Source organism: Eschrichtius robustus, chromosome 5 (genome assembly GCF_028021215.1).
Source record: "Eschrichtius robustus isolate mEscRob2 chromosome 5, mEscRob2.pri, whole genome shotgun sequence".
Classification (NCBI taxonomy): domain Eukaryota; kingdom Metazoa; phylum Chordata; class Mammalia; order Artiodactyla; family Eschrichtiidae; genus Eschrichtius; species Eschrichtius robustus.
The window spans coordinates 130985843-130998655 of NC_090828.1; the positions used below are offsets into that span (position 1 = coordinate 130985843).

General features: G+C 41.4%; 1 protein-coding gene across 9 annotated transcripts in view; it reads right to left on the reverse strand.

Moving 5' to 3' along the window:
- The window catches only part of CLASP1 (cytoplasmic linker associated protein 1), a 264431-nt gene that overhangs the window by 76034 nt on the left and 175584 nt on the right, over positions 1 to 12813 (reverse strand). For all 9 annotated transcript variants that reach the window (XM_068545282.1, XM_068545273.1, XM_068545280.1 and 6 more), the window contains 2 exons: positions 10690 to 10797; positions 6466 to 6633 (listed from right to left, as the gene is read on the reverse strand). In XM_068545282.1, coding sequence (XP_068401383.1) covers positions 6466 to 6633; positions 10690 to 10797 — 276 coding nt within the window. The remainder of the gene's footprint in view (positions 1 to 6465; positions 6634 to 10689; positions 10798 to 12813) is intronic.

A 12813-nucleotide genomic window follows, 5' to 3' on the forward strand; every position in this document is an offset into this window, starting at 1 on the left:
GTGCTGTACACTTAGGCCGTTTATCCAAAAGCAATTTGCAGACTGCTTTAAAGAAAGCTTTGAAGTGACTCGTTTAACAGAATGAGAGCTAATATTCATGCTGCTTTTTCGATTAATGTGCTCACCCCCAAACCGAGCACGCGCTTAGTTTCCTAAATGTTATCATGATTATACTTTTTTTTTTTCCTTCTCTGAAGTGAATCACGCATGGGCTGATCCCTGGTGAAATTCAAAACAGGTTGCAGAGATTCACTGAGTACGGAGACACTTCGGGCGCGCTCAGCTTTTAAGCAGCAATGGTCCCTGGCTGAGCTGCGCCACAGGCTGGCAGCGACCTCGCAGACGGGCTTGCCCGGAGCAAGTGGTCCTAAGCGACAACAGTACAGAGCGAAGGGGTGCTTTCTTCCCCTGATATGTGAAAACTGGGAACTGCCAGAATCCGAGCATGCAGAGGGGACAGGAAGGGAGGCTCGGGAAGAGGACGGGAGCGGAGAGGCCCACGGGACAGCGGCGGGGGACAGAGGCAGGTGGCTGGGCCCGGCGGGGCGGGAGGAGCCCCAGGAGCCAGGCCGGCGGGTACTCACCGAGCGGAGGGAAGCCCCGAGCGGGGCTCGTATCGCGGCTGCTCTCACGGCTGGCATCGCGGCTGCACCCCTGACTCATGCTGGGTCGAGGGATACGGCTGCTCCGTGCTAGCGTGCAGCATGAGGGGTTTCAGAGAAGGGGAACAAGTTTAATGAAGACAGAGAAACTCACACATGGTCAGTCACATTCCGTTCATGTAATCGCGACACGGCCCGCGCCTGCCCCTGCTCGGGCCTCACTGACTGACGGGCCAACAACAGGAGGGGGTGGGCAAAGCTGGACTTGCCCACGGCCTCACAAAGCTGGGCATTTCAGTAGGAAGGTGAAATAACACCTAAAGGTAAGAAATGGAAAAGAAAGCTCTCCAAAGAGCAAACTGGATCAGAATATACGAGATCCAAAGTCTTCTGGAAATGATCAGTTTCTATGGTTTCACCACACTCCTCCCCGAGAGGATAATAAAAGGCCACAGTCATTTTCATATGCATTGGGTCCTTAGAAAGATACTTTAATTTGGATTAAACACAGAATAAAGGCTCTGGTCACTGAACTCCATGAACTTACCTAATTAAAAGGAAGACTGTTCACTTCCCCCAGCCTGGCCTTCTTTCCAAAGAGAAGTCGTGAGGACTGACCCTGCTAGAGAGCCTGCCTGCTGCAAATCAGTGTGCAGATATAAAGAATCGGGACTGCTAACCCCTCATTCACTGGTCTCGACATGAATTCCTGTGTTTTCTATGGAATCCAAAAAGATCCGTCTGTCACCCCTAGCCAAGCACCTCCACTCACCCAGCCTCACACCTGAGTCCATCCCAGGTGGCCTGATAATCCCAACAGTCATGCTTAAAGATCATCCACTGGCCTGAGAACAGCCAATTACTTTCTCACATCACAGGACACTGAGACGACAGAACCCCATGAACAGCCTAACGGCTAACATAACTTTGCCATAAATCTCATGAAAGACCATGATTTTCTTATTTTTCAACTTACTTTGAGATAACAGAAACGCAGTACTGGCAAAATACTCAAAAACAACTTCGCAAACTGAAAGCACGTAGCCGCCTACATGACAGCTGATGGGAACAACAAATATTTCCATCTTGAGAGGGTCTACTAATTCTGGATTAGACAGAAATGCCTTTCTCAGAAGTTTTGGAAAATATAAACTTGATTCACTGATGTAAAAACCGCCATGTTTACTACATTGCAATGAGCAAAGCCTATAATTTCAGAGCAAAGGTAGATTTATTATATGGCCAAACCGTAACAAGAGTGTCTTACAAACCAGAATCATAAAACTCCCTGAATTAGAAGAACATGGAAGTGAAAAACCAAACCAACTTCCTATTGTGGTCTCTGCTCAGTACCAGAGGTGAATTAGACCCTAAAGGGACCTAAGTGATGTCCAAAGGTTTATCAGGTCTGTGCTGGCGAGCAAGGCAAAGTCAAGCCCAGGAACGCAATCTCAGCTATCAGTCAAAATGGGGCTTCATTTGGAATTCTCTAGGAATTCCTAAACTCTCCTTCATTTTGCTATAGTGACGTGGAAGCACTGAGTTTTCACTCAGAGTAGTAGTGACAATTTAGTCAGCAGTTCTTGATAACATTCTAAACACCTCCTGCTCCTACAATGAAGGCCAAAGCAACAGGTGCTAAATTAAACTTAAAAAACTAGGGAGTATCTACTGACCCCGTCAATAAATGAAAAGTTGCATAAAACCTACAAAGGAGTCCTTAGGGGGGCCACTACCACATCTAATGTAGAAATGCCCTCTCCAGCTCCATGCTAGCTCACTAGTCCAGCCATTCAGCCACTCTAGATCTTAGCCTCCACTTAGGAAGGTGAGAGAGAGTCCCCACTATTTAAATGAAAAGGGTACCGTGAGATAAGGTACGTACGTAGGTACGTCTGTGGTCCCTGCTGAAAGGCATATGTGAAAACCTTGTCTTATTCCACTGGCCACTCCAAAACAATCATTGAAAAGCAGTAAGGACAGTCCTGATAGGTCTTCACACATGGGCATGCTTAGCTGACCATTTTCTTAGAGCTCTTGCCCAATTATGTCTGAATTTTCATATAGTTCTCACTCCCTTCTTTAAGTTAGCAGCTATGTTACAGCAGTGGGGAATCTCTGCTCCCTCCCCGGGCTGAGCTTGCTTTGTGAGGTCAATGAAGAGCGTGAGAAGGAACAGGTAGATGCGATGTGAAATAAGAACAATCATAATTCTTAACGAGGTCTACCGTCCTCGTATTTGGCCCAGAAAACGTTCGTTCACCCATCTGTCCTGACCACCTTCTTTAACATGTGGCCGGTAGGAACACGGAGAAAAAGAATTCTGTTTGCAATTCTGTGCACGGTTTGGCCCCAAACTTCATTAAAGTACACTTAGCGGTGAAATCAACAGTTCAAATGTTGGATAATTTAAAACACAAGAGGAAAAAATTCCCCCTTACTTGCAACACCACTTCCAAACACTAACCTACAAGGAGGATTTAAAGTAAGTATACACATTAACGATTTTTACAAAGACTAATTGATTAGGCGTCAAAACTACACCACAATATACCGAATCACCCTGTCTGTGTACTGAGTGCCGAGAGTGAGCGTTCTGTGTGGGAACAGGTTTTGGAGGAGGGGTGGCAGAGGAGGGAGAGACGATAAAACACACCTGCCGCGTGAGCTTCCTAAAAGCAGGCAGGCTTCTCAGGGAGTTCTGGAGTCCTGCACGGAACGCTGGGAAGCCTGGAAAACCCTCTGACTGGTTTTCATTCCTTGAGCGACACTCTACCTTTATAGCGTTTTAAGGGAACTCCTGACTTTTGTCTTTCAAGGAAGGATCCTACCAGAATTCCTATCAAAAGCAGAAGTACAAGAAGAACAATGAAAACTCCCGGAAGTTAAAGACATGAAACGTCTCTCTAGCCTAGACATTCTCATGTCTTGGTCTTGCACACAGTAGTCTAATCTAACAAAGAGCTAAAAGGAATTATTAATTTTAATTTTTTTCAAAACACATTTAACCAGAAAATCATCTGAGAACACTTTAAATGCATATCCACAGACTGTTAGGGGCAGAAAGTTCAATGTGTTCATAGCCTTTTCAGTAGACAGTTGGGAGAACAAGGGAACCAAAGGCAACTTCCGAAACGTGACTGCTGTAGATGTCAGCTGTTCGTGTGACTTCACCCTAAGTCACACGTAGAAGGAAACAATCTACACACACACTCCTCCATTTGCTCAGTTTATGAAGGAATACATTTCAGAAAGAAGGGCGTGGCAGGGTTTTGTTTCTTAGCTATCCAACAGGAATTACATCCCGTTTTGCTTAAGAAACCTTAAATGCTACAGAAAAAGAGCTCTGACATCATCTTTATCACAGGTGAGACAGGAAAATTTAGTTAAGAAATATTATTTCAAACAAAAAAAGGCATAGTTGAACCAAATACAATTTGCAGATAACTAGAATTATTTCTCAGGGCAAATTCCAAGCTACGATGAAAACTTAATTAACTGGTTTGGGGATCACAGAAAATATTCTTAAAAGATGCTCCTACTTTTTTTTGAATATTTATATTTAAAGTTGCTATACAATGAACCAAATGTTTAGACACATAGACATATACCCAGTATATACTAAATGATCAAAGAAATATACACTCTATTACAGAAAAATGCTAGCATATCTGACACCCCATAAAATGGAATCTCTAAGCGGTTCTAGAGGAAAAACGTGGAAAGATGTATTTTACTCATATATATTTTATATCTGTGTATGTATATTCTCACAATGTGCAAAAATGTAAATGAAGTATCTTCTTTAATCAGAATTGTATGTATGACCTCAAAGCTCCATACACAACTAATCCCCTTAACGAGCATCAAGGAAACAACTTTCTTCAAAATGATGTTTCAAATAAGAACGCTTTGGAAGGTTAACAGGCTCCTATTTAGTTCTTACTGATGGATGACGTCCCACAGGACTTCTTTCAAAGGCTTATTAAATGCTGTCTTTCCAACTATCCACAATGCAAACTTCATACTTAAGACCATAGCCTACCAGGTCCTAGAGTCATGTTAGGTAATCGAGGTTGGATTATTTCCCAATTTCAAGAAGAAGGTAAAAATGGCATCTTTAATAAATTTAAAAAGTAAAATCCCAAAAAAGAAAAGAATTTTTAGCAGTATGAAACGAGTCAGGATCGCCAAGAAACGTCCTATAAACTTAACTAATTGTGGGAAAAGGACAGCTGAAACCTCAAGCCTAGGTTTGAAATCAAATGTATTTTCCAAACAAAACCAGATCCAAATACACGTATGTGACAACAACAAATCTGAAATTTATCAGTAGATATTGCAGTCATGATATTTTCTCTGGTTGTAGCCACATTACTTGCTATCACTGGATGCAGATAACTGGTCAGCTCAGGGACCATGTTCCGCAATGCCCACAGAAGGTCAGCATCACGCGGCATTTTAACAAAACCACGGCTTGATTACATTTCTCACTTGCTTCGGAAATGTTGGTCAAACCAAGTCCTTTTGATTCTACTTCTTAAATACCTGACCCCCACCGCCTTCTCGAAGCTCAGGGAGCCTTCAAGGACGTTCGTGAGCTGGACCCTACCAGTCCCTCTGCCCCCATCTCCCACCCACTGTGACAAACATCCTCGGCTATCGTCAGGTAAACCACTAGCGGTCCCAGGGCGCACGACGCTCCCTCTCGTCTGACCGTTTCTGCACAGGCTCCTTTCTGCCTCATCTCCCCACCCTGCCTAGTGCCACCTTATACACCTCCATCAAAACAGGACCGATTCTGGGAAGGCTCCCCTGGCAGGAAACCTAGGAGGACTGCGGCAGACATTCCTGTTCTATGGTCCCAGAGCACCTGCCAGGGTATCTGTCATACTGTCTTACATTTTCACCTCTAAGACCACAAGCTCTTTGAAGTCAGAAGCTAAATCTACTGCATTTATCTTCTAATCATAAGGTCTAACAACATGTGCCTAGCACATCACAGTAAACATTCCAGTATTCAATAAAAGTTGTTGAGGAGATAAATGAATAAATGAGAAAGGTAAGCCAACAGGACAAAAGAATACAGTATTCTGATTTCACATTAGTAGGTTTTTACCCTTAGAAAGCAGGTGAGAATATAAGAGTATGAACACAGATTTTTCACAATAGATCACAAGACTTCTAAACCATTTTATTAAAAAGGTAGCATACAAATTAGATTTTAATAGAGTAAAAGACTGTTAAGCTGCTGAGAGTCATTCATATAAAATCCTACTACAAAGAAACTAAACACTACAACACAAAAATAAACACTATATATACCTAGTTTTCCTCTTCTTGGTTTTTATGTTTGAACAACATTATGTCAAAAGTAACAACTACACCTCTTCTGTGATGATAATTTTCACCAACTGGGTTAGAGAAGAGCAAAATCAAAATAAATGTGGACCCTACAAATTGCTTCTGAAAATTTATATAGGTTAATGGCTATTTATTGCTAATCAGTGAAAGACAAATGAAAAAGCAACAGTGCTCTTGTGCAGGAAATTGTGCAGGAAAAAAGCCCGCCCATTCCCCCAGGTTAATGTTTTGCAAAATGACTCTAACCCACAGAAGCCCACAATGGTGTAATTCTTTCCCATCAGTGTGAAGGTAAACCCCACATATTTGTTAGTCCTAACTGAAAACTGAACCTGCTATCATCTGTGAAAAGCACAAACTGCAATGTCTTTTTAACACAGGCAAAGTGACATCCTCGGTTCAAAAACAGCTATTTCCCACAGGAGACAAAGTCATTAGATTATAACCAAAATTATGACCAGGTTGGGAATGGTGTTTCAAGATCTTTGAGAATTCTCACCTAATCCTATGCGGTTTGGACTTGTTTCTCGGCTACATCCCTGACTCCTGGGAATCTTGCTTCGTTTTTCTGAAGAGGGTGTCGCAGGTGGGCCTCTCGAGGAACCCCCAGCAAGGCCACTGTAACCACTTCCCAACAATTTCCCTGGGGAACTTGATCGGCTGCCAGCTAAAAATGAAGCGAAACAGAATTGAATAATGGATGTAAATCAAGAAATAAATTACAGTAATTTCAGAAGTCAGTTTACACATTAGTTTGGATCAAATACCAAGAGAATTTTATATAAAAATAGCTTTCTAGTTGGTAACATCACTAGTTTTTCAAAAACTAAGGAGCATAAAGGAACATCAAATTATCATAAAAGAGTATTTATACACAGGAGAATTAAAGGTGGAGTTCTACAGAAATGACTGCAAAATTTCTGATTCAAAAGAGCAGGCTCAGGTTGAGTACAAAAAGCCTCTCGGTTGCACAGCAAATTTCTACAAATAATCACAAAGGCGTTTATTTATTAACTGGTTTGTCTTCTGTAGGAGTTAGTATGTTAAAAAATGGCTGAAAGAGTAGCAATATAACAAAAATTTCTTACACACTAATGGAAGACTCCATTAATCTAACAAATGGAAAAGGAGGAAGAAATATGGTAAACAGAAATCACAAGACAAAATGGTAAGAATAAGCTCAAACATATCGGTAATCATAATAAATGTGGCTGGATTAAATTCAACTATTAAAAGACAGATTCCTGGATTGGTTTAAAAAACTGAAATGAAATTCAACTGTATGTTGTTTATAAGAGACAAACAACATACATAAAACAAAACAACAAAACAGAATAAAAAACAGCATTAAAAGAGAAAAAAGGATGTTTCATATTTTAAAGAATAATTATCCTTAAAGATATAATAATCATGAAACTTTATGCTCCACGTAACATAGCTTTGAGATAGAAAACACAGAAATGACCAAAATACAGAGAGAGACTGAAAAGGCCATAATTATTAATATACCTCTCAGAAAGACTAATACTAATGAAAGATTAATACACTACTCAGAAACTGGCAGAGCATGCAGTCAAAATTATACAGATATGTATAAACACACCTCCCACACATACACACAATGTATAGTCCAACAAACAGAACACACATTCCTTTCACATTTCCATACAGGAACAGTACAAAAACTGACTATGTACTAAGCCTCAAAGGAAATCTCAAAAACCTTTTACAAAGGTAGAAATTATGTAGAAAACATTCCCTGATGTGAATGCAATAAAGTTAGAAATTAAAATCATAATATGGTTAGTAATTTTTATAAATGGCTAAGTGACTACATACTTATATAACCATTTCTTGTAAAACAAAATTCTTTCTTAAAGAAAGCAGCAAAATTTTAAGCATCGTACCAATACACCCAAACGGCAGTCATTAACTTAGATCATCTCCTTAAGCGGAGAAGGCAATAAAATTCACAAATATCAAGTGTTCGTTATCATGTAGCAGAATAGAATGATCCAGAGGGAAAAACCTTCGAAATAACACTTACCTGGAAATTAAACACACACACACACACACACACACACACACACACACACACACACACACCCCTCCATCATTCAAATAAATCACTAAGATGACTACTTACAAAAATTAGTACTACAATGATTTAACTACAGTTTAAGTGAAATTCATTATAAAATTATCAGTGCACGTTCCCATGAAGAACATGTCTCAGGATCTATTAATTTTGCCCATAAAATTTGAGCACACAAATAAACTATTAAGCTGTATAAAAGGAGAAAAGAAATCCATTTCAAACTCTAGAATTTGAACATACAGAAAAAACGCAGAAAGATTAACTAAGCTTATAATAAAGAGAGAAATTAATATTGTGCAAGGAACATGGGGTGAGGGAGAATGCAAAAAAACAAAAAAAAAAGCAAGAAGAGAAATGGCTTACCACCAGCAGGATTAGCAGATCTGGATCCTTGATTATGAGAGCAGACCAAAGGACAGGCAAAAAGTGGATTAAAAGACAATAACACAATACAGAAGGTCAGCATGCAACACAGCACAAATGTCTTTGTTCACAAACACATTAGCAAAAGAGCTGTTTTTCTAGGTCTTGTTCCTCCTAGCCTATTTTCGTACTTATTTTTACTTTATACACATCATACTGTATTAGCATTTATTTCAGATCTGCTCATGAAACACTTATGAACCTACCATGCGCCAGGCACAGTGCCAGGCGGACGAGATGCAGAGAAGATGCCGGGCCCTTCGGGGGCACCTGCGCTCTGGCTCTGAGCAGCCTGGCAGAAGCGACTGCATCTCACCGTCTGTGTATCTCCACCCCTGCACACGGTGCTCACCACACAGGAGTTGCTCCAGAGACATCAACCAAGTGGAAGAAACTGCTACTAGGTCGTCTCATCTGAACGTCTCATGCCAAATTCTCCAATATTTAAACAGTAATCCTCACATATTTAAGTCCTCAACTATCCAAAAGACGCCAACTGTTAACTGTCCGAAATTTAATATTAACGAAATCTACTTACTCTTAAACCAGAACTATGAATGCTAGTATAGCTACATTCGTAAACTATCTAGATGTGCTCCTATCTACCTATTAAAATAATTTTTAAAAGCATATTTGATTTATATATGTAAGTTTAAGCTCCAGGCTTGATCGTTTGCTGGTGTTGTCTCTTTCCCTTGAGTGGAATTGGGTGAGCAAAATAAAACTGATGAGCTTTTTAAGTAGATCCCCAAGGCAAGGTGCAGTATTTTTATAAGACTGAAAAATTAAAGCTCTATCATCCCCCACTACAGAAGGAACTTTATTTGCACCAGCTCTTAAGCAGAGGACCCAGCTAGGGGCAGGGACCCTTGCAGAAGCCAATGCCAATAAACAGCAGTCATAAAGAAATGGAAAATACTGTTCAGCCCTCACTCTCCAAGAAAGGAAACAACCCTATACAGCTAAAGGGTTAAAACATTTTTTTATTCAACTCAATTTCAACGTATTGACCTATATTCTGAGTCTCGAACATTTTTGGCCAAGAAAAATTTTTTTTGTGATAAGACCCGACTCATATTTATGAGGTCATGGCCAGAGTATTTATTATACCTATCTGTGACTCCAGGCATCACTAGGGTTCACCAGAATAACCAGGGCCTGCACACTACTCCCCAGGCAGAAGCTTCTGGACTACCCCTACACAACCTATGCTGTGTGGTATTGTGTAATACACTAAAAGCATGGGCTTCTGCGTCAGAAAGACAAGCCTGGGTGCTGTCGTCTCACAGCAATATGTCTGACCTTGCACTTTCTTTTCAGAAAGGACATAAGCTTCTTTTAACATGAGGACTCCAGTTATCAAAGGGACATGGGGAAAGCATCTAAATTCAGGAAGAGCTGAGGAAGGCATTCTCAACACCTACGAGAGAAGCTAAGGTTTGGCCTCAGACTAGCCGCTCTCCACACAAGCCACACAGCTCCCGGGGCCACGAAGGAGGCCGACCCCGTCAGCTGACGAGCACCTCCGCCACGGGCGCCTGCCCAGGAGGGCCGTGACCCCCTGCCCCACTCCACGTGCACAGCCCGGGAGGCTGGGAAGTGAGACACTAGAGGCCTGAACCCTAAGAGAGATCAGAACGCTCATCCTGTCCACGGCTGCTTTCATGGCTGATGTTAACAAATCAGGTGACTCAACATACACAGAGAAGCAGCAATGGAAGCGAGGGCAGCCGAGCGAAGCGAGAGCCCACACTGGCAGGAGGACAGGAGCAGGGTGACGTGTTAGCGCAGCGGGTGATGGGGGCAGCTTTGAATGGATGTACTTATTGCCGCTGGGAAGAGACCTCAGCATGAAGTCATCTCCCCCCGAGCTGCTCTTGAATGACATCAGGATCCCTCATCAACAGCAAAATGGGTCCCAGCCCAGGTACGATTCACTCTGGGAGGCTTGAGGGGAGGGAAACTGCATTTCAATGTTTACTGCCTAAGGATACAAAATGTAAATCGCCTGGAAAGGGGACACAGGTACACTGGAATACCCCGTCTTGTAAGCATCCAACAAACATCAAGATTATTCACAGTGTCTTAGAGCCACAGAAATGTGTTTTTCCCTCAAGTCGATGAAAATACTATAAATTTTCAGCTGCAGAATGGCTGTTGGATAAAACTAAGAGAGCAGAGAGCATAAAATATACTTCTTACGCTGGGACTGTGAGACCACTTTGGCGCGGCTGCGGCCCCGACTGTCGGAAGGCGTGGAGGTGACATTGGTGGCGCTCCCAGAGCTCTGCCGTCGCGTGCGGATCCGACCTGGAGGACACGGCAAAAACAGTGCTTCCGTAATGTTTCCAGTTAAGCACGACCACTCCTCGGGCAAGGGGTAAGGGCTGAGCCACCTCCAGGGGAGCTGGTCTCCCACGTGTGGTCCTGACACGCGTCCCTGTGTGCACACACAAATTCTACAGACACGTCAGAAACTCCTCAGGGGGACTCAGGAACCCATCAGGTGCTTTGCTTTCAATTGTTTTAGCATATTCTATTTTCAGATGGGGAGGTGATAGTCACTTGAGGGTTTTTTCCACAATTTTTTTTCAGATTAAATTCTCTCTCCTGTTCATTGCCGACATATCTGTCAAATTTCCAAAAGCAGGAAAGAATATTAGCTGTCATCTTCAGAAAACTACTATAGGAAAAAAAAAAAAAAAGAGTAAATGCAAAATAAAACAAAAAAACCTTCTTAACTCAGCAATCAACAAAAGCTACAGCACCCTAGAGAATAAATGTGTCTTGCTATGTAGCATTAAACTTCTATTTTAAAAGCATGTACACCAGCAAGTTTCTAGGCTGCAAAAAGATGACGTTTATAGAAAGAATCAATATTAGGAATAACTAGAGGAATGACCTAAAAATAATGCAATGTCATAGGCATTTATGAAGAATATTTGCCATTGTAAGTAAAGCAATGTGTTAACTCCAATTATTAAAGCATGAAACCATAAAAATAAAAATGGATTCATAAATACAAAATCACTGATGGTAAGGCTAGAATGATGAGGAATTAAACTTTTTAAAACTCAGGGCGTCTTTGTTTTCAAAGGGGCACAAATGCCCCGACTTCCATAATTCAATCAGAAGAGCAATCTGATGGGGAAAACACAAAACAATTTGAACTCCCACTGGCTTCTTACACTGTTCAAAAGCACATCTACCTCATCAACTGAGAAAGCTTGCAGAAAGGCAACACGGAAAAACAAATCCTAAGGCTTGAAAAGGTTCAAGAAAGGAAGGTAAGGAGCAATAAAAGAAAGCACTGCACTTAATTAAAAAAAAAAAAAAAAGGAAGAAAGAAAGAAAACTAGAAAGAATCAATGACTTTTATTAGCAGTTGAATGAAAGACCTACAAGTTCTAGAATCCAGACTAAAATTAGGAGCTATATCATATAGGATACTATGAGCTATATATGTGCGCACTCAAAATCCTCACACCAACATATAAGTAATTATTCCCATTTTACACATGAGGAAGCAGAGAAGCAAGGGGGTCACTTAATTTGTCCAAGGTTCCACCATGGGTTCAGATGCCTGTGCCTGGCTGCCTGGCGGGCCGACGCGTGAGCTAGGGCATTTTACTCTGCTAAGGAAGTCACAAAGAAAACTGAACGTGAAAAAACAACTGAGTCTAATTTCTTAGGATTTTTTAAGTGATCATCCAAACCCTCTCAGCTAAGAAAATAAAAAAATCTTCTTTGCTATGTCCCTGTGTCCTCCACCTCCCCCGCCCAACACTTGGTAACATGATCCCAAAGCCAGTGGTCATCATTCCCTAGCATTTCTTTATGTTTTTAATATACATAGTTGCATAACCAAGAAATAGATGGCATTATTTTATATATTTTTAATGTTTTTAATCGTATCATAGAGTATATATTTTTCCAAAACTTACTGTTTGGCTCAACATTTTATCTGTGAGCTCAGTTACGGAAGTGATTTTTCTGTAGGACGTAAAGGAGAGACCCGTTTTACTTTTTCTGTGTGACCAACGAAGGTCCAAACAAATTTACTTAACCCCTTTCTTAACTAACCTACAAAGCCATCTTTGTTGTCATTTACAAGTACTTGTATACATGCAAGGGTCCGTCTTCTCCACTGTGGCGCCTGCCGCATTAGTCCATGTGCCCATCCTGTGCAACATACACTGTTGCAAGTAGCTTTTCAAAACTACCTTCCTAATTGGTAGGGCAAATCCAGCCACTTTTCCCTAAAGCCCTCTGCTCTCTTGCATATGCACACGTGAAGATGTAATAAAAAGACGTGTTGAAATTCTG